Below are 23,451 nucleotides of genomic sequence, written 5' to 3' on the forward strand. Positions count from 1 at the left end.
ACAAAAACGAATCTGATATTTTTTTACGAATCAAACCAAAATTTTTTCACAACAACAAATCTGAATTTTTAACAAAGAAGAGGACACATTTATAAATAGACTTATGCTACTTAGTTTAGTTAAGTGTTTCATGTGTACAACATATCATTCATAACATGCATAAAGAGGTATATTAGTCATAAGAGTCTAGAAGACCAAACTCCGTTTGAGCAGAATGGGTGTCTAACACCTTCCCATTCCGTAACCTTGCCTCCGAATTTAGTGTTTTTGGATAGGTAGACCTAGGCTTTATCTTTGTTTTATTTTGGGTAGATTGTAGCTAGGACAAAAAGCCATGTATCTTTGGTAGTTTGTAACTAGGTCCCAAAGCCATGTAATACTCAATTTATCAAGTTTGTATTTTCTTTATTCAATCAATGATAATGGAACATTTTAGTCATGTCAAGTTGTATTTAATTTTTTCTTATTTTTTTTATTAAAAAAATAAGTGGCAACTCCACACCACTTACCCAAAAAGAGAGGTATCTTGAACAAGCACCCAAATCTCTTTTTTGAGGGCACCTTTGCGGTCTCTCACACTCTTCATATCCTAGATATGGGTCTTCCTCTTCCACAAATACCCAAAAATCAGTTTTGTCGATACTTGCATAATCAATGGGGTCAAAATTAAACTTTTTGTTGTAAAGACTGCATCATAAAATGTCATCCTCATTATTGGAATTTGAACATAATTAGTAACTAACAATTACATTATATAAATGACTTTCTAAAAATTAATACAATAACAAGATATAGCATTTAGTTACCTATGTCTTAATCACAAGTTATGATGAACAAACACAAGATCATTGTGCATTTGATGCTCCAACCTATTTCTCCTCTTAGAATGTATTTGCCCAAATAAACTCCAATTACGCTCACATCCAGAAGAGGCGGAAGTTTGGCTAAGGATTCTAATTGCCAATTTTTGCAAGTTTGGAGCATCAGCCGCCCACAACTTCCATCATTCATCTGATTTTCATAACATAACATAAACTAATATTAATCAACATAAACAAACTAACTTCCAATTGAATAATCACTTCAGTTATCTAAACTATAGTGACAAAACTAACTTTCAACATAAACAAAAAAAAAACTAAGATTTGTTTATAGTATTAAAGTAAACTAATTACTTCTCACATGGATGAGTGGTCTTGCTTGTTGACAATGCAAGACTTCTATCAAAGCTCCCAATATGATCTCAAAAATATTGGGTTTCCTTAATTACCTTTGCTTGGTCACCATCATATTTTTTCCCAATGTAGTTCAAAACAGCCATATTTATTGCTAGTTACCGACAAAAATTCTCCTCATCATATTGAAAAGCGGGATTTAACCAATATGAAGCAGCATGAAGATCTTTACACAAATGTTTATCCCAACGGTTTTTTATAGTTGAGGTATATGGCTTGTACAAGTGCTTCTCCATTCAGAAGTTCTTCTTGATTCCCAACCGTGCTCTATACATGCCCTTAAACACATATCCAATTGCAAGCCTTTGATCAGAATCAACAATCTGTAACAAACGAATGAGTGGCGATGAAATCTTGACAATAACATTAATATCATCCCAAAAAGAATTATCAAAATGATAGAAACTGCTTCTTTTGCCTTTAACTCTCTTGCCAATCTATTGTCCACAAAGAACTTGCTAGTCACTAAGGCTTGCAAGTCATGCTTATGCACATGAATGCTTCCAAATGCAAGGAAAGTAGTAGCAAATCTTGTTGTTCCCGTACGTACAATTTCTATCCAACTAGGTCTATTCCTCAATCATGCAACCAAAGCCACATGATTATAAATAAAAACCGTAATTTTGGAAGCACCTTTTTTGAGTCTATCCACATGAGGCATTTCTTCCATATCCTTCAACCCAAGATTCAGGCAATGTGCTGCACAAGGAGACCAATTAATAGTTTTATACTTTTCACACAATAATTTATTAGCAAATACATAATGGGCATTATCAGTAACCAAGTGAACTGTGTTTTTTGGACCAACCCAAGTAACTACTTTATCAAACAATTAAACAAGTTTCTGGAACTCTTCACAACCTCTTAAGCATCAACTGATTTTACAAATATCATTCCCCTAGGACAATAAACAAGGAAATTGATCAATGACCTATGTATTGTATCTGTCTAACCATCAGCCATAAGTGTACATCCAACTTTGCCCAATGCCTACGTTGTGAGTCAACTAACAATTGAACCTCTTTCTTTTGATCCCTGAACAAAGGGACCCGTATAGCATGATAAATTGGACCTTTGTAACCAGGACCGGTGGCAACTATGGCACCAATCATCCATTGGTAGTACACTCAATTCACAGCATTAAAAGGAATACAAGTGTCATACATCCACCTTGCAATAGCCATATCAGTTTGCCTCACATTTTCTTTGCTTTAGAACACACTTTTAAGAGACGGTTGAGCTCCTAGAGTAGTTCTTGGAGAAAAGTAATTGTCCACTGGCTTTGTTCCCTTTCTTTTACCTAAAATAGTTTTTTAGGCAACCCACTACTAAATACTTCTTGAACATCTTCATCTTCTTGCATATTACTATTTGTGGAAGGCACATTAAACATTTCTTCTTGACATTGTTTGGAAGCTTTTTCTTCAATTCAAACTCCTTCAAATATTCCAACATTTGGTATCTCACATCCAAAAACCGTTTTACATGATCCAATATCACCTTTTATCCCTACAAGGTGTAGTTTCATCCTATTAATACGCCCACCTTTATATGTTTGCCTACAATACACACATGTAAAAGTATTCCGTCCCTTCTCATCCATCCAAAGGCTAAAATGTTCCCAAGCCGGATCAACCTTTTCCCTTACTTTTGAGCTAGACTCCACTACATTGGAATCAACTTCATGTGATGGAGTAGACCTAGTCTCTGTTTCCATTTTAATCTAAAAGACTAAACAACTAGTCAAACACTCATAGACCCATCAATATTTGAAATACAGAGAGTCAAAGAATCACAACTTCATACATAGAGTCAAATTAACAAACTAATGTGCACAGAGTCATAAAGTCAAAGAATCATAAATTCACAACTTCATACAATTTCTGAAATTCACCAATTTTTTACAACAAACCCATCGCCCCAAATATCCAGATACATAGTTGACAGTCCACATATAGCTATATATATTCACAAACACAAACACACACACACACACACACACACACATATATATATATATATATACTCTCACATGCAATTATCACATAATATAATTGATCTTGTAAATTACACTCAATGCAAGTTGAAATAAATTGATGACCATTAGTAGCAAATATCGCAAATATCTTACACTCAATGCAAAGGCAAATTTTGTGTATCTATAACATATTTAAATTACCAAACTTATGTACTTTGATGTTCACAGATTCAGCTAGAAAAAACAAGAATAAATCACAACATTCACATGTAAAAGATTTATTATTATTTTACCTAATCAACTTTTATAGATGAGAGTGTGGTGGACGATAGCAACGAGGGAGAGAGGCAGAGATGAGAGTGAGGTGAGCTATGAGCCTGCGATCTACGATCTAGGCTGAGGACTGTGGTGGTCAATGACGACGAGGGAGAGAGGAAGAGATGTAATGAGGGTGAGAGAGAGGCAGAGAGCTCAAAGAGTGATTGAGAGTGAGGCGAGCTATGAGGGTTTCTATTTTGACCCTTTGAGGATCCAATTCCAAACGACGCCATATAGGGAAAAAAAATGAAGAAGAAGACAATGCTTTGGAGACAAAATGGTGCCATTTAAGGCTTGAAATAAGGGACCCATGTGAACTGCCTGATCTGCTCACGATTCACAGAACCGGGCAATCGAACTGTAGTTCGTACGAGTCCCTGATTTTTTTGCATGGAACGGTTCTTGATGTTAAATAGACTGTAAAAATGAACGGTTTGAGGTTTTCCCAGCCAAACCATACAGACCGGTCTAGGTTTCAAAATCATGAAATTGAGACACCCACACTGTCATTGACTCAACCTCCACGACATGCCCACATTGTCATTGATATCTATCGTCCTAATTTTGAGTCAAAAGAAGTAGGAGAGATATAGAGATGCTATAGAGAAAGAGAAAGGCAAGAGAGAAGGAGGAGGAGGAGGAGGAGGAGGAGGAGGAAAAAAAAAGAGAGAGAGAGAGACAAGGAGATGCTTACGAGAAAAGAAAGGCAGGATAAGAGGAGAAGAAGAAAGAGGAGGAAAAAAAAAAAAAAAAGAAAGGGAGAGATTGCACAGATATACAGAAGAGAAAAAGAAAGAAAGAGAAAAAATATTTTAAAGGGAAGAAATAAAATATTAGTTTTTCTTTATAATTTTAGAGTTACAGGAAAGTGTCAAAGATGACCTTTCACTATAGCTTGGTTGCTAAAATTTTTAGTTTTAACATCATTGATATAACTTGTTTTTTTGTGTTTTGGTGGCTCTAACATATGCGTACCAAAATTTTTGTAGCTGTGTCGACCAGAACGAAGCAAAATGAACAAGTTAGATCAAATTCCCTTCACCCAAAAAAAAAAAAAAAAAAAAAAAAAAGGGGTAAGGTCATCAAGTCAACAAGAATCGCACACCTTTGTCACACCGTTTCCACGCTATCCTCGTGTCAGAACACGAAGATAGCAAAGTCTTGATACAACCACACTCTTCAATTTTCGTGAAAAACACTCATCACACCGTACACCCAATTGTCTTGTTACAAAATTACAACCTTCAAAGTTCAAAGTTCAAAGTTTAAACATCATTGGAACTGTATAACATATATTCCAGTACCACTATAAAGCGCGTGAGATTAAAATCCTCGTTCATACCCAAAATTTATCTATTTTGTCTGGTCATAGACCTCATTGTCCTATGGGTACTAAAATCCTCTCATTCTCTCTTAAACTTAATTGTTGGTCAAAGTTCAAAGTTCACACCCTCTCACCAACTCTCTCCGTGTGTTCCAAGTTCAAAGCCTCTCTCTCTCTCTCTCTCAAACTAGGTCTATTTCTCTTCAACATATCTCTCTCTTTTTCTGATGGATATCCCACAAAAATTAAATGACAAGCCAGCAATACAAGAGCTTTCTCAACTGAGTCTTGGACCAACAATTACTACCCATGATAGTTTTAGGTTAGCTCCAACAGAGCAAGTGAAATTAGCTGCCACTGCTATCAGCCTCAACATACGGTTGAGATCATCTGACATGCCCCTCCACATGCAAGAACGTGCCTTGAACTACACCAGATCACTCCTTGACGATTCAGATTCAGCCCCAAAATCACTCCCTAAGTTTAACCCCACCCACCTAGCTCGAGCTCTCAAAAAGGTACACGTTCTATATATCAATCTATTTTTGTGTGTGTTTTTACTAGGAAAATTGTTTTTCAATACTCCTTCACGTCCAATATTTCACAAACATAATCTAATAAAAGTGAATGACAAAAGAAAATTCTGAAACATGTATGTGAGAAGAACAAAACCCTGCTGTAAATTAAAGTCAGTGTCATTTTACTATATATAGGAGTTTGACACTTTGTACGGACCGGCGTGGCACTGTGTGGTGGGGACGAGTTTCGGGTCATTCGTGACTCACTCACCGGGCGGCTTCGTCTACTTCTCCATTGACTCGCTTTCAGTTCTGCTTTTCAAGACAGAGGTTCTGTTAGTCAAGGAACCAGGCGCATAAACTTTAGTATATTGCTATTTTCCCACAAAGCAAAGAGGAAATCAGAGTACGAGACCTGTCCAATTATAATTTCCCTGTGCCATCTAAATTCTCCATCAAATTTGTTCTGGTCTTTATTTTTTTCAACTTTTTAATTTTTTTTTTTTTAATTTTTATGTCCTGATTGGAAAATGCAACCACTCCTGAATGGATCAAGGGAAGAGCCATGGTTGGAGAGAAAAATCCTTGTATTCATGATTATATGATATTCAATGAAAAAAAAAAGAGGTTAAAATGTGTCCTGTTAATATATGGCATTAAAATTTGCTTAGAAACTTTTAGCTCAATTAAAATTTATTAGTGTTTCTAAGAGAAAGATCCAAGTTTTTAAATCGTCTTTCTGAATTATAAAATTATTAAAAGAAATATATATGGCTTAATACATTTAGCTATTTTTGGTCCAATATTTTTGTCATAATAAAAAATAAGTCCTGTTTTTACTCATCATTCTATGCTAAATGCTCATTATTATTAGAAGCTAACTAGAAACTATTAAGTATAGAACCGAGTGACTTTCAAATATATGACGTAGGACAACATTATCATTGGTGTAATTTTTATAAGGATAATTTTGTTCAATATTTAATATAATATGAATGCTAAAAAAATATATGCCAAGCTTTCTTTGACTCACCACCATTATAATTTATAAACACAGTTTTCAATCCCAACAAATTAAGAAATAATAATAATAAATTTATTTCTGTGGACCAATTCATCATCATTGTATCTAAATCTGTTCATTATGAATAATGGGGTGGGATTTGTGGTATTGTTAAGAGAATAGCAATCATTGTTTAAACAAAAATAATGAATAAGATTGCTTTAAGAATAACAATCATTTTAACTCGTGAAGGAATAAGATTGCTTTAAGAATAACAATCATTTTAACTCGTGAAGTAATCATGATCATAGATATACATTCATTTTAGATACATAATCAATTCAAGTATCATAATCACATTATTATTATTATTATTATTATTATTATTATTATTATTATATATGGTTTTTTTATTTTAAAAAAATTGATAATTGAGAGAGGGTATATAGCCGTTCAAAATATCATTTTTTACCGAATGAACTACAAGTTCTTGACATAAAGATGTTACATGATCAATCTCTGTTTATACTTAAAAATTGATTAATGATAAAAAAAAAAAAATAAAAAAAAAATAAATAAAAAAAAAAAACTATAAAAGAAAGGGACACCAAAATTTGAAACCTCAAATAAATTTAAATATATATATTACATGATCAATTCAAATTTCGTAGTCATGTAGTTATTTCATTTTCTCGGTTACTGTGGTTTAGTGTACAGTGTGATTTACATATGGACAATAGATTAGGTTGGTTCCAGTGAAAAGCCTAGACACTGTCTTTCTGTATTGGTAGGACAAAATCACAAAACGTCTGCTTTTTCTTTTTCTTTTTTTTTGTTGGCTGAATGAAAAAAGAGGGACTTTGGTGTGGGTTCATCGACTCCACGTTACATGATGGCAATGAATAATATCACATGTATCACATAGGCCTTGTTGAGGCTATCACTCGAATCGCTCCTCTCTAAGTGCAAAAGAACAAAGACTCTTAGTCTCTTATTATCAAACCATACCCCGTGTGGTATCACAAAACGTCTTCTGCTAGATGGGCTGCTAAGCGGTATTATTATCACTGTCTGTGTTCCATAAGCACACGCAAACATACCTTCAGAATACCAATAGTAGATATCTGTTCGGATTAGGTGGCTCTTTGAGAGAGAGAGGCTTTGTCTTTTGTATTCATTCCCCCGAGATTGATGCAAGGTTTCATTTGGTGCCGTATTTCACTGATACATCTTACGTTTGGTGCTTGACGAGTGACAAGTCCTTTTAATTGTCTCCTCTCAATCAATGTTCTGAATTTGTCTTAGTACACGCTATTCTCATTAAATTATAATTTTCACGCTTAAAATTTGAAGTTTTTTTTTTTTTTTTGTTACTCTTTACTTTTTGACATTTTTGTTTTTGACTCATCATGTTTGATTCTGTTTTTATGGTAATTATCTTATTTATTCTTATTAGTAATTTGATTATTAAGTGTCAAATAAATGGATTTCATTAAAAACATGTTATCCATATAATATCAAATGTCACATAATCAATAAAAGTAGACAATATGGTCGCTAAAAAAAAAAAAAAAAAAAATTGAACATGAATAACTAAAATGAAAATTTAACGTCGAAACAAAAATTTGAAACATAAATGGCCCTAGGTAGCACCATCATAACTCTTGGAGGCAATGATGCCTTGGGCTTAGGCAAGCGGTTGTAGCAATGCCTTGACAACATGTTGGGGTTACGGGTTAGGCTTCTTGTACTTGTTCAATTATTCTTAACAAAGATGTCATTCGCAGCCTCCCACTCTTCCCATAATCAATTAGGGGAAAAAAAGCACAAACATAACTCAAATAATCAAACTCAGATGAATTCTTTACCTTACAAAAAATAAAAAGATGCGAGAAGTGTTTGAACTTTAAACAATTAGGAAAGAAGGTGTAATTGTGTAAGATGTTCATTAGTAGTAACACTATGATTAGTCGGACTAGAATCTGGTACAATAGCTAGGGAGTTATTGCATCATGCAATTCCTCCCAAATGAATGTCACTTTTTCAAAATTATTAACTTATTTTTTAACTCTTAACTTTTTTACTTTTTTAACTTATTCAATAGTTGATATCAAAAGTTAACATTTTAACTTTTGGTCTGAACCGTTGAGAAGGTATTGCATGGTGCAATAGCCCTAATTATTGTACCAAATCTCAATCCTATTAATTGTCTAACTTTCAATAAATGTAAATTGTTCACTTGTAGTGTTGAAAGTATTTAATGACAATGTTAGGAGGTGTCAAGTAGCATTATTTTCGACACCATTACATTTTGAACATAACCCATACAGTGGTGGAGATAGGATTTTGTTCTTGGGGATATTAAATATATATATATATATATATATAATTATTAGAGCATTAATATTGGAGGGTGTAAAAGAATTCGTTGCTATTTTAGCAACCAAGAAACTAAAAGAGGGCTTTGCCCGAGTATGGGTACTTAAAAATTTTTTTGCCACTTGTAAACAGTAAGGTTGTATATATACAATACAATCCTATTGTTCATGAGTTGTAAAAATAAAAACACATTTTAATGGAATGATAGAGGAAGAGAGGAAAAGAGGAAAGAGAGAGATGAGATAGAAGAGAGAGAATTGATTTGTTTATATTATTTGTTAGTATAGTTTATATTATTTTAATAAGTTGTATGTAAAAATAGAAAATAAGATGTTAAGTTAGTTGTAAAGTAAGATAGTAAAAGTAAAATAGATAAAGTATGTTTTAAAAAGGTAAGACATCCTTTAGTATTATGGCACCTCCCTAGGTACTACCTAGGGAAGAGTGGGGTCTCCGGTTCAAGATGGGGGTTGGGGTGGTGTAGGTTATTAATATATATCTAACCAGGACAAAAAATAAATAATAAAAAAGCAAAGAAGCAATTTAGGAAACAAATTAGATATTTTTTTTATTAAAGTAAATTCGATACATTGTAACCCAATATGTGTACTACAAATATATATATATATATATATATATATTAAATTTGACATATTGAGTCGATATTAACAAAATTATTTGCTATTTGTAATGAACAATTATTTAGATACTTAAAAAAAGTACATAAAAAAACAGTATGCAAAAGCTAAACATTTTTATTTAAATTACAATAAGTTATAAAGTGTAATGACTAAAAAGTAAAAAGGCATTATTTGCTTTCCCTTTGTTGTTCCAAATAATTGTTAGGATAACTACGTGTTCATTCTATCCAATTAAATTATCTTTACATACGACTCATCATATGAAAAAAATTTGTGACCATATTTAAATGAATACAAATAACTTTATACATTTTATAATTTAATTTATAAATATACATAAATTTAATTGAGGTGTAGGTGTCATACCTAAGAATTTTTTTTTCAGAAAAATTGTAGCGATGATTCCCCACAAGGGCCACAACATGGCAAGAGGGGAAGGTAGTACATGGGCGACCTAATTTCCCTTATCCTTACTTTTAACATTTAATTAATAGACAAATTAGTTAGGATTGAGAAAGAGAATCTCTGAGCACATGCTTGTAAAGACAAGTCATCTAATCAAATCATCAAATAGTTGCAATTCATACCCATCTGAAGTGACCATATTTTCTAAGGAGCATTGGATTTGCTTGCATGCCAAGTTTATCACAATTATTCATTACAAATATTTAACAATCCCTTAATCAATATACCAATTCACAAAACTCAATCACAAGGAAAGTCCCAAAAAAAAAAAAAAATTCTCATTGACATTTAACTCTAAAATTTAACCTATCTGTCATGGGTGAAACAAGATCTGCAATCTATGACTGAATCACATAGCTCTACAATATGAAGGAAAGTGGCTCATAAATAAATCTATATCCTATTTAACATGATTTTCTCCCCTTTGGACCAAGCATTTCGTACACTGAAGAATGCCAATGAATACTATTTGAAATGAATCACAATGATAATGGTAATTGTGAGCACATATGAACTGGAATCCTTGTCATTGTCGGATATATCTAAGACAAGTTCCTCTCACGCATGTAAGATTCTATCTTTTCTACATCTTCTGGAGCGTCAACACCATGAGCCTCATGGTCTACCTTTATCACCTGCAAAAATAGCATTGTGTAAATTTAGAAAACTCCATATTTCAGCAAGAAAATTGCATCAACCTCATATGCACCCATTCCCCATACCAAAATATTTGGAAAATTAAACAATTAATGAAAAAGAAAAGATTACATAGAAGAGCAAAAAGTAAAGAGAAAGCAAGTTCATTATTGGCAGGCATATCTTCTATTAAGATTAGGTCAGTCCACTGTAGTATAGATTTTATTCTAAAAATGAGCCTAATTGCTGGCATTTGGTTTCTAATTAGGGTTGTTTCCAGCCTCATGTTTCAGTATTGGCTGTTTTAGTTTTGTACTTTCTATTTGGAATGAACTTTTGATTTATCCCAGAAGAGGGGGAAGTGGGGTGGGGGGTGGAGTGAAGAGACCTGCACAGAGAAAAGAAAAATAATCATATCACTTCATAGCATTGTTTCAATTGTGGTGACTGCTTCATTTCCATAAGCTGTCCAGAAACCCCGTATGTTCACTTTTGTAGCCATAAAACCTCTATCTAATGAAGCCAAGAACATTTAGTAATAGATGCTCTTGCTAGTTAAAGCTCCTATATCTCCAATCAGCAATTTTGCATTTATACCAAAGAAAGAAAGTTTATGGACACTTGACCCAAAATATAATGCTATATTAATTTGATCCTTTTGAAACTACTGGAAGATGACATTTCCATTTATAAATTTCTGCACCAAATTAACAAAATCTCACATTTAAAATACAGTATGGAGAAATAAAGCCAATTTGGTAGTGAAGGAAAGGAAAACAAGGTTGACAACTCTCCTGTAAGTTCTTTGCTTCAAATAATTGCAATTAAAAGAGAATAAAATGACTTCATTTCCTAAATGATTCCCAACACCAAAAAAAATCTTCAAGGAAGCAATGAGTGGGAAATGAACAAGCTAGTCAAAAGAAAAAAGAATGGTCAAATTTTAATACCTTCATTTTATACCCATTCTCAAGGACTTTAAGCTGTTCCAGATCCTCTTCTAGTTGCAGTGGCGTAGGTTGAAGCTCTGGATATATCTTCAAAAACTTTGAATCATAGCTCTGGCCAGACATAGAAAACAAAGAACTGTGAACCCACAAAGTGAAAAATAGTGTAGGCAATAGAAATTTCAAACGTTGATGCCACCGATAGCTCTAATAAAAGGAAAAAAGAAGCCAATTTGATACCTGAATTCCAAGATGAAGCAAGTATGGAAATTGTGGATTAACGTCTCCTGACCTGTACCAGGTAAGGAGTACACATTCATCAAGTCTTACTGAGCACTCAATAGGTGTAATATTGCAATCACTTATAATATATGATGGTGCACTGATTGCATGGTTGGAGAAGCAAAATCCTCTTATTTATTTTGATAAATCCTCTTTGAAAGTCTGCTTAAGGCAAAACCCAAGAATAAGTGTCCATTGTAATTAACTAGTTACTAGGGTTTTCTGTTTTATTTAGTTATTCTACCGTCAAAGTTATTATAGTAATTCTACAATAGTTCAGTATGGGCCATAGTTATGGGTCTTGGGGTTTATTTTATATTTTTAATTAATAAGTCAGTCTTAGTTTATGGGTCTTTATGTGTAGGCTTTACTTTACTAGTTAAAGTAGAGGTCCTACTGTAGTAGAAGAAGTTAAGAGTAGGGTCTATATAAGTGTCTTACTGTACTCAAACAAGTTAGAGATGATCTATAAAATATTGAGGGTTTTGAGTATTGAGGCACGTTGGCCTTATTGTTCTTTTTGTTCTCTTCTTTCTCTTCTTTCTTTTCTTCTTTTATTTCTTCCTCGTATTTTTCACAGATACTATGTACTGTTCACAGATATAACCAAAAAAATTCTATTATATTTCTTTCCCTTCTCTTTTCAACCATAAATCAAATCTTTACTCTTTTGAACCCTAACCCTTCTAAAAAGGTTCTAAACTCAAAATCCCCATCTCCCAACCCTAAACCCACCACAGGCACACTCATATGCAAAGTTCTCAAATTTTCCTACTCAATATTATTTCCGGGAAGCAAAATTTTATAAAAAAAAATAACCATGCAAAATCAACATGAAAAGAGAGAGGGTAAAGAAAAATCCCAGTCATACAAAACCCATAAACTCACTTGTTAAACGGAATCAGCCCCCTTGAAAAATAAATGGCATAACCTCTATTATCCACCACACATTTCACTCGATTTGGATCAAACGCATCTTCAGGTTTTAAAGATGTAACTGCAGTGCTAAACACCGCATCTGGTGCTGCCTGTAGCACACAAACAATTCCCACATGACTCAGAGAAATAAACTTAACAATGAGAGATACCCGAAAACAACAACTTTATTTCAACATGACTTAATAGACACAAAATGTAACAGGGCATCATCTATTATGGACGTGATTTTCAAATTAACTTTTAGTACAAACTAAAGGTATATCCGTACAATGCATGGATTAAGTAAAATTATATGTAAATTTAATATAGTTTACTCACTAATAATAGTAAACCAATAATAAAAATAAAAGAACAAAGTTATCTCAAGTCACGGGTGTTCTGACCCTTGATGAAAGTAGATTTCTTTCTGAGGATCAATTTGGGATTGCATGAAAGAAGTACATTGTGTAAGAATAAAATTAAGTTTTTATTTGAAAAAAAAAATTATGGTAAAAAAATTTAGAATAAATAATGAAATTTGTTTTAAATTTCTTATAATTTTTGGTAGTAAATTTTAATTGAAATAGTATTTTAAACTTCTTGAAACTTTTATGATAGAGTTTCACTTAAGGCAAACTATCTTAAAAATTAGAGAGTCACATGGCAAAACCATTTTCACAACCTATAACATTTATGTTAAATCACATAGCATAAGCAGGAAGTGAAACTAATTTAAAACAATATGGAAGTTATTTAAAAAATTTTGAAACTTTTGGAAACAAAATTTTACTTGTATTTTAACATTTTTGAAAATTTAGTAATAGAGTTTCACATAAAATAAACTATCTTAATAATTTTAATATATTTATAGTAAGCCACATGAGAGAAGCACGTTATATATGACAATCTGAAGTGTTAAACATAGAGGGGTAAAATGACAGACATCCATTTGGCAAAAAAAAAGGGTATCCACTTAGCGCAACCGCAACATATGTAACACAAATTTTGATATACAATATATGAATTGAACTCAATGAAGGCTGACATGAATTCTCTGTTCCATGAGGTGGCAGTAACAATATGGGTCTGTTTGGATACAACTTATTTTTGCTGAAACTGAAAACTGAAAATTGAAAACTGAAAACACTGTAGCAAAATAATTTTTAAATGTGTGAATAGTACCGTGGAACCCATTTTTAATTAAAATTTGGGTAAAAAAAGATGTTTGTGGGTCCCATGAACAGTACACGGGACCCACAAACAGTGCCATTTCAGATCAATATGTGGCCGTCCAAGTGCTAGTGGGTCCCGTGCACTGTGCACAGGACCCACTGACAGGTTTGTCCCCCACGTGAAACCAACTTCAGGTAAAAAAAAAAAAAAAAGAGAAAACGTGAAGGAGAAAAACGCAACGTGAATAAGCTGAATACAAACATACACTATATGAGCCAAAAGTTGTTCAAGGAATACAAATTTACCTGCAGGGCTTTAACAACCCCATCTATGATCTCGGGTTCAATAAGAGGCTCATCACCCTGAATATTGACAACAATATCATATTTCTTTTCAAGCTTCTGAAGAGCTTCATTGCATCGCTCAGTACCTGTAAATTTATCCGACAATATGATCTATTAGAACTATTATAATATAAAATTTGCAAGAAATTCAAAACCAAGCTGACTACCATTTCGGCAAGATTCTGATGTCATTATGACATGGGCACCAAATCCTCGACAGCATTCTGCAATCTTGTCATCATCCGTGGCCACAACTATACCAAGAAGACATGAAAGAGACATTCGATCACCAAGCAATCAACAGAGAGAGAGAGAGAGAGTAAAAGTAAAAAAGAAAACTTATGCTGCAAACGTTTTCTCTCAAGATGATGTTCCATATAGATATATATATATATATATATATATTTAGGTAATGTTCTTTGTATGACCAAAGCCAATTCTGTTTCATTCTAACATGGTATCTATACATATTCCCCCCCAAACCCACCCCCCCACCACCCCCCCCCCCCCAAAAAAAAAAAAAAAAAAAAAGACTTAGACATACTTGTCTACCGCCAATACTACCCCAGATTTGATGCTCACAACTTTGTCAAAAGCCACAATCCAAAAAGAAAGGTAACATGAACCGTTCAATAGCAACATTGAGCAACTTCTCACCTAAGAAATTGCTAGAGAGAGGAAATGGTGCATCTCATAGTTTATCCTTTGTTAATCCTCTTCAGATCCCTAGTTACAGGAATATTTTAATTCAAATAAAAGGAAATAAGAAAACTATAAGTGATCCACAGCAAGGCAAAGTTCAATACCAGTTCTATGACATGAGATATGCAAGAACAAGTTTAACTCTTAAAGAAAGATTAACCTTCTAGGAACATCGCCAAATTTAGAGCCATTAGGCACACACCTCTGTGCATCACATTAAGATGCCTCAGAATATATGTAAAAAGGACAAATGCAAAGTGGAATTTTAGTTTAAGACTACAGCAAGTGGTCCAGAGTCACCCTCCTCAGGGATGTTCTTTATGAAAACATCACAAAAAGCCAAGAATCTTAGCCATAACAGCATAGCAAATTATGGGAAACTCCAGTGATTAGACATACCAATATGGTCTAAAGTAGCCGCCAGTTTTGCCCTTTCCCATGTTCTCTGTAGAAAGCCAATACATAAGATATCCTCAGTCCATTAAAGATGACATAATCCATTGAAAATTTAGACAAAGGAAAAATTTACAAAAAAAACTTTCAAAGAAAAGAAGACCAATTCCTATACTTAAACATGGGAAAGCAAATCCTTTCAAATTCTATGTATTTCTTAGAAATGTGTAAGGCAGAGTGCTGCAAGTGCAAAAGTTTGCATATGTAAATAGAACCTGTTCTGAAGCTTCCGATCAGAACTCAATGAGAGTTCAGAGATGCAGCCATTAAAGATTTATTTGTCTATTCAGGATTTTTTTATGGGGCCCATGTGTAAAGTTCAATTGAAGTGATAGTCATTTGGTTTTAAGGATCCAATTTTATGTCCTAGGGTTAAAAAGGTTTTTACTTTGGGCTTTTATTTAAAAAGCTATGGTCATCTGTATTCAAACTAATATTTTAATTTCTGCAAACCCTATGATTTAAGGGTATTTTGGTGGTTTAGTTGAGTCTAGAATTTTCTAGTGAATCTAAAATATCTTAAATTTCATTTTCTTTGAGCCCAACTTAGTCTTTTATTAGGTATTTTGTTTAATAGTCTCATTAGGAGTCCTAATACTACTAGAGTAACAAAACAGGGGTTTTAAATATATATGTGTTCATGAACTCAAAAGGCTAGATGAAGATGATTATTTATATTGACTTTTTAAGCATTGAGGCATGTTGGCTGTAGTGCCTTCTTTTTCTCCCTTTCTCTTCTCTTCTCTGTCTTCTCTTTCTCATGATCCAAATAACAAGTACTATTCATATAGCCCCAAAACACCATAAAATCTATTTTCCTTCTTCCATGTAACCCCAAATCAAGCTCTTTCTTTTACCTATCAAAAAACCCTACAGCCCACATACATTCTTCGACCAAATAGCAATCAAATAATTTATCAACCCACCTTTTAACTCCTGACACAGGCCCATAACACTTCCAACAATTCAAAACCCTAAATCTACAAATTCTCCTAACCACCACAAATAAATTTAGACAAATTCCCCCAATTGTTTCTACGTCAATTTGATATCAGAGACAAAATTCTACAACAAGTCCTTTGTTGAAATTCTCTTTGCCAACATCTTAATGAAATTTCTCATTTAAGATGGTGGTCAACAATGCGGAACTAAATTTAAGGTTTCAGCTTTCACTCAAGATTTTGTCCAAGCAAAATTTTTACCAATTGAATGAAAGAGTGTGTTTCATAGAAGCAAAGCAAGAAGATTTTCTTACTATGCAATAAACTTTGGATAAGCTGCTAGTAGCTAATTTGGAAAAATATCCTGCTAGAACAACAGCTGATCAAGAATTTAGATATTCTAAGTTAGACCCTAGTTTATCCCTATTTCTGTTGGCAAACATTGCACCAGTTACTCTTTCAAAATCTAATGTATACGGCCCTGCCAATTTGCTGCCACATAAGCTTTAATTGCATATAGGTTCAATGCCGCAAGGCATGGCAGTAAAGAGAGAAACTCAGCCTTAAGATTCACCGCAGCAAGTCCAACTTCAAGAACAACCAGGGGAATACATTACAAGGGCAATGGAGATCACAAAAGAGCAAGATGAGAATAAGGTTGCTCATGGAAAAGTCAATACCAAGGAAGATTTGATGTTACTTATTATGGATCAATTCAAGAAGGATTTTAAAAGATGAAAAACCTTCCAAGCATTGATTTTATTATTCCAAAGGAATTTAACAATACGGTGGGAAAGAAAGAGTCTTTTTCTAATTATCTTTAAGAATGTGTGCAAGTTTCAAGTTCAACAGTTATGATTCTTCAGCACTACAAAACATTTTTTTGATAAGTAATAATATTTTTTTTGAAATTGAATATAACTTATTGTTCATGATGAGGAACACAAAGTATCTTAAAAAATTACAAAAAATAATACCGGAAATGGAAGAGACTCTTGGAACTCAAAAATGGAATTACAATGTGTAAAACCCTATGCGTAAGACCAAACAAACAAGGTATGAATTAACAAGTATTTCAATTGATCAAGAGGTCTCTCAATATTCTCAAAATTTAAGGCTGAATTTGTTTATTTATTTATTTTCCAAATGGGGGAGAATGATGCATATATGAAAGATTGATTTGTTACTACATGGCAAATTTGCCTATTCAAGATTTTTTTTTTATGGGGCCCAAGTGTGAAATCCAATTAAAGCAAAAATAAAGCAAAAGGTCTTGTGGTTTTAAAGATCTAATTAGATACCTATACATGTCCTAAAGCTAAAATAATTTTTAATTTGAGTTTTTATTTAAAAATTTATGGTCAATTTTGTATTTAAAGGTGAAATTGTAATATCTGCAATCCCTGCAAATTAAGAATTTTGGTAGACTAGCAAAGTCTAGAATTTTCTAATAGATCCTAAGTATCTTAGATTTTATTTTACTTCAGTTCATGTTTATACTTATTTCTTAGTTTACCAGACAAACTATGAGTCCTAATACTACTAGTATAAGAAATTGTCTTTATATATATTTGTGCTCAATGTACTAGAAGATTAGAAGGAATTGATTAATAAAAATATTGAGTGTTTTGAGCATTGAGTCATATTTGCCTTGTGTTTTCTCTCTCTCTCTCTCTCTCTCTCTCTCTCGTGGTACTCCCCTAAACGCTATAAAGTCCTCTCTTTTCCTTCTTCCACACAACCCTAAATCATGTATTTTCCTTCACCTATCAAAATCCTAAAACCCCACATCCTTTCTTCGACCAAATAGCCATCAAATAACTTATCAAACCACCTTTTCTATTCCCAAGACAACCCTATAAATTGTTACCTACAAAGCAAAGCACAGAAACATGATTCTTTTTCATAAATTGTTACCCGCCAGCTACCACTAGTTGCGCTTAAAAAAAAAATTGGTTTATAAATTCAAAATTCTCAAATTCTAAAGAAGTTCGATGTCACACCTTTATTGACTAAGTAAAACTATAGAAACCCAAATCAGATCTTGCATTAAAGATATGAAATTTAAAGATAGACATAGAGAAATGAAGTAATTGGGTACCTGAATCATGGGCTTTCCGAGAATATGAACGAGAGGCTTGCCGTGGAACCTGGATGAGGCGAAACGGGCGGGTATGATGCCGACGACCCGACTCCGGAACTTCCCAAATCGACCCAGATAGGCGCGAGCGCCTACCGCCACCGCGATTGCCACTCCGGCGACAATGCCATGCACTATCCAAGCCTTGGTGTTGCTCGAAGACCCATCTGAAGAAGAAGAAGATGATGAACAAACTGACGGGGCAACCATGTTGTTTATGGATCTCTCTCTGTGTCTTTGACTGTGGATCGCTCACTCTAAATCTCTAACTTTTTCTTTTCTTTTCTTTTCTTATTTTATGAACTGTCTCTAAGGTAAGGTTGGAAGAAGACTTCGTGTCGTGAGCTTTGTAAAGTTACATTTGTATAATTTTTTTTTTTTTTGGTGCGAAATCATCATTTTGGTCATTTGTAAAGTCCATTCAGGTTTAGTTTGAATATCACTTATTTCGTTGAAAATTAAAAATATTGTAGTAAAATAATTTTTAAATGTGTGGATAATGTCATGAAATTTATTTTTAATGAAAGTTTTGTTTAAAAAAGAAGTTTGTGGAAATCGTGAATAGCATACAGGACCCATTAGAAAAGCTAAAACACGCTTCTTTAAATAAATAAAAAAAATACAGACACAGACGCGCAAAAATTGTATCCAAACATTACCTTAGTCCTAGTTTTTCAAACAGTCAATTTATTCTTGTTAATTTTAACTTACAATCAATTCAGTCCCTACCGATAAGTTTTATTAACGAAAAATAATTATGTAGTAAATAGTTCACACAGTTGGCACACATATGGATAATAAATAAATAAAAAGCCACGTCAACATATTCTTGTCAAAAATGGTCGTATCATATCATTAAATCATTGACCTAGTTTTATGTTGTAAAATGCAAAAACCATATCACTGTGAAATATGGGAACCTTTATTATTTAATAAGAATGTAAGAATTGGGATTACTCAACAAAGAATTAACGTTGCTTTGCACTTGTGGTTAGAAATTTGTTCATGGGTAGCAATCGAATATTTATGATTGAAGCTATGAGATACCAAGTCAAATGCAACATCAAAAATTAAAACCATATATCTACTCTATTTTCTTTTTTCTCACCACCCAAATATAAAATTTATCATAAAACTAAAATTCATCACAACCCAAAGCAAACCCAGCAACCCAAATCCATCGCAACCTAGATCCACTATGTCAAGACACATGCTGCACTAGTTGAAAAGAAATCCAGAAAAGCTGCATCAGTTGTAGAATTGTAGAACTTTCCATAAATGACATGTAGCTTATTATTAGATATGTAAACTGTATGTAGTTTAGTATAAGGCTAAGAGGTTCAGTTAGTTACACTGGCCAAAATTGGGAATTAACCCTATTTGCCAAACAATATAATTAGTGGGCACTGTTACAAAACTATATTTTTTTACGAATATCTCGAGTTTGAAAGACTCAATTTAGGACTTATAAATCGAGTCTCAAAGACTCGGTTTCAGTGTTCTAATCACGTCTGATTTGGCATTTTTTCCACGTGGCGTCCACCTAGAAATTGAGTGTCTAAGACTCGATTTATAAGCCGACCCTTTACAAAACAAGTAAAATGTTGTAAGCCTACATCTTCAACCTCCTTTACACATGTGTCTTGATGCAAAATCGAAAACTCTACATGAAAGAGGCAATGTCTGTGCGCAACACCTTCGCCGCCCTGCACTCTTCTTACGCCACGTATCTCAAGAACACCGGCGCTACCCTCAGCAACTACGCTCACGACGAGGTTTCTCACCACCACCACCACTCGCACTCGGCCCCTTCTTTGTCTATTGCTTCTCCTCCTCATCCTCCTCCACCGCTCACGATGAGGTTCCAATTCGACTTTTAGGGTCATGGGTTTTTGGATTTTCTTGCAAAGAACCCCGATCAACAAGCCAAACGGGTCATGAGTTTTGGGGGTTTAGGTGGTTGTTGGGGGTGGATTTGTGCTGAATTGTTGGATTAATGCTCAAATTTGTGGGTTGATAGTGGCTGGTCTGTGCTTGTATTTAGTGGTGGTTGGTGGTGGCTGATCTGTGTTTTGTACTCCAAACACTTGAAATCTTTTTTTATAGATATAAATCGAGTCTTTAAGACTTGATTTCCAGGTGGACGCCATGTGGAAAAGCGCTAGCTCAAATCAGATCAGAACATAAAAACCGAGTTTTGAGACTCGATTTATAGGCCCTAAATCGAGTCTTTTAGACTCGAGATGTTAGTATGAAATATACTTTCAAAACAGTGCCTACTAATTATAGATCAAGAATGAAGAAGCCGTGTCTTGATGCAAAGATCAAAAGCTCTACATGAAAGAGGCAGTGTCTGCATGCAACGCCTTCCCCGCCGTGCACTCTTCTTATGCCACGTATCTTAAGAACACCGACGCCACCCTCAGCGACTACGCTCACGGCAAGGTTTCTCACCACCACCACCACTCGCACTCGGCCCCTTCTTTGTCTGCTGCTTCTCCTCCTCATCCTCCTCCACCGTTCACGGTAAGGTTTCAATCCGACTTTTAGGGTCACAGGTTTTTGGATTTTCTTGTAAAGAACCCTGATCAGCAAGCCAAACAGGTCGTGGGTTCTGGGGTTTTCATTTTTTTAATCTGGATTTTAGGTGGTTGTTGGGGGTGGATTTGGTTGGATTTATGCTGAATTGTTGGATTAATGCTCGGATTTGTGGGTTGACAGTGACTGGTCTGTGCTTGTATTTGGTGGTGGTTGATCTGTGTTTTGTACTCTAAACACTTGTGTGGGGTCCAGTAATTGATGGACCAGGCCCACTTGTTGATAGGGAGTACAAAGGCCTAAGCCGAAAAAGGACATGGCCCGAGCTCAAGAATAATAAGGCCCAATTGGCCCGGAGAAGCAGCCGAGGACAGTGCAGTCCTCGGCTGACCCAAAGATCCACCAAGAAGAGGGGCAAAACGGTAAGGGGACATGCTTGAAGGGAAATCTAAAATATCAAGAAAAGGCTGCTTTTACCATCTTCCCCATGCGTATCTCTGCGCCTAACAGAGCCTTATCCCTTAACTTTATTAACCACTCCCAACAACTTTGGGTTGGGATTGACAGAACAAGTATCAGTCTTGGAAATGTCGACCCTACACGTGGACGAAGGAAAGTGAATGCAGACTAGTATAAAAGAAAAATTAAGTAATCTAAGAAAAGGGGGGGGGGGGGAGGATTGGCCAGGAAAAGAAAGGCCCCAGTCTACCTCCAGAAGGAAGGCCCCAAGGGTGAAAACGCTTAAATCACATGTGAATACCACCAAAACCACCACCGGGTAACTAAGGCCTAGCCTTTCGAATCCACTCCCTACAAATGATATTGTCTGGGCCCATTCATGTGCGAACCCAACTCTACTGCGGTTTGTCGCAAAACGTGTCCTTACAATTGGCGCCGTCTGTGGGGAAGGCTTGCGTGTTAGCTCGAGCGATGGTGAAGTTGAGCTTCTGTCGAACAAGGGTCTATGAGGGTGCCTTTATGACCGGCGACACATTATTGCTATTCCAACATAAGTTCCCATTAGGGCCTACGTCTCACAGTGTCGATGGCATAGGCAAGTCTAGGGGCTTCAAACATCAGACTAGCTTCCCCCACCTTGTTCGAAGAGCTAAACCTTCGGAAGATAAATAAATAAAGAAGAATACAAGTTTTGGACAGAACCAAGGCCTTGTATGGTCCTCGGACCCAAGCCTCTGGGGAAACTAACTACTTAAAAAGAGAATACAAGTTTTGGACAGAACCAAGGCCTTGTATGGTCCTCAGGCCCAAGCCTCTGGGGAAACCAACTACTTAAAAAGAGAATACAAGTTTTGGACAGAACCAAGGCCTTGTATGGTCCTCGGACCCAAGCCTCTGGGGAAACCAACTACTTAAAAAGAGAATACAAGTTTTGGACAGAACCAAGGCCTTGTATGGTCCTCGGACTCAAGCCTCTGGGGAAACCAACTACTTAAAAAGAGAATACAAGTTTTGGACAGAACCAAGGCCTTGTATGGTCCTCGGACCCAAGCCTCTGGGGAAACCAACTACTTAACAAGAGAATACAAGTTTTGGACAGAACCAAGGCCTTGTATGGTCCTCGGGCCCAAGCCTCTGGGGAAACCAACTACTTAAAAAGAGAATACAAGTTTTGGACAGAACCAAGGCCTTGTATGGTCCTCGGACCCAAGCCTCTGGGGAAACCAACTACTTAAAAAGAGAATACAAGTTTTGGACAGAACCAAGGCCTTGTATAGTCCTCGGACCCAAGCCTCTGGGGAAACCAACTACTTAAAAAGAGAATACAAGTTTTGGACAGAACCAAGGCCTTGTATGGTCCTCGGACCCAAGCCTCTGGGGAAACCAACTACTTAAAAAGAGAATACAAGTTTTGGACAGAACCAAGGCCTTGTATGGTCCTCGGACCCAAGCCTCTGGGGAAACCAACTACTTAAAAAGAGAATACAAGTTTTGGACAGAACCAAGGCCTTGTATGGTCCTCGAACCCAAGCCTCTAGGGAAACCAACTACTTAACAAGAGAATACAAGTTTTGGACAGAACCAAGGCCTTGTATGGTCCTCGGGCCCAAGCCTCTGGGGAAACCAACTACTTAAAAAGAGAATACAAGTTTTTGACAGAACCAGGGCCTTGTATGGTCCTCGGACCCAAGCCTCTGGGGAAACCAACTACTTAAAAAGAGAATACAAGTTTTGGACAGAACCAAGGCCTTGTATGGTCCTCGGACCCAAGCCTCTGGGGAAACCAACTACTTAAAAAGAGAATACAAGTTTTGGACAGAACCAAGGCCTTGTATGGTCCTCGGACCCAAGCCTCTGGGGAAACCAACTACTTAAAAAGAGAATGCAAGTTTTGGACAGAACCAAGGCCTTGTATGGTCCTCGGACCCAAGCCTCTGGGGAAACCAACTACTTAAAAAGAGAATACAAGTTTTGGACAGAACCAAGGCCTTGTATGGTCCTCGAACCCAAGCCTCTAGGGAAACCAACTACTTAACAAGAGAATACAAGTTTTGGAC

At 35.2% G+C, this 23,451-nt stretch overlaps 2 protein-coding genes across 2 annotated transcripts; one reads left to right on the plus strand and one right to left on the minus strand.

The window, feature by feature from the left end:
• The first annotated feature begins 4,945 nt into the window (after window positions 1-4,945).
• On the plus strand, window positions 4,946-6,020 carry LOC126695013 (uncharacterized). The gene is made up of 2 exons (XM_050391607.1): window positions 4,946-5,373; window positions 5,569-6,020. Exons 1-2 carry the CDS (start codon window positions 5,083-5,085, stop codon window positions 5,731-5,733), a joined length of 456 nt encoding a protein of 151 aa, XP_050247564.1. The 5' UTR covers window positions 4,946-5,082; the 3' UTR covers window positions 5,734-6,020.
• A 3,981-nt stretch (window positions 6,021-10,001) lies between these two features.
• Window positions 10,002-18,740, minus strand: LOC126695012 (3-deoxy-manno-octulosonate cytidylyltransferase, mitochondrial). The gene is made up of 8 exons (XM_050391606.1): window positions 18,359-18,740; window positions 15,263-15,308; window positions 14,329-14,415; window positions 14,123-14,247; window positions 12,615-12,754; window positions 11,685-11,736; window positions 11,448-11,558; window positions 10,002-10,496 (listed from the first exon to the last, which is right to left on the minus strand). Exons 1-8 carry the CDS (start codon window positions 18,605-18,607, stop codon window positions 10,404-10,406), a joined length of 903 nt encoding a protein of 300 aa, XP_050247563.1. The 5' UTR covers window positions 18,608-18,740; the 3' UTR covers window positions 10,002-10,403.
• Window positions 18,741-23,451: the final 4,711 nt, after the last annotated feature.

The sequence above is a fragment of the Quercus robur genome, chromosome 8, assembly GCF_932294415.1.
Source record: "Quercus robur chromosome 8, dhQueRobu3.1, whole genome shotgun sequence".
Classification (NCBI taxonomy): domain Eukaryota; kingdom Viridiplantae; phylum Streptophyta; class Magnoliopsida; order Fagales; family Fagaceae; genus Quercus; species Quercus robur.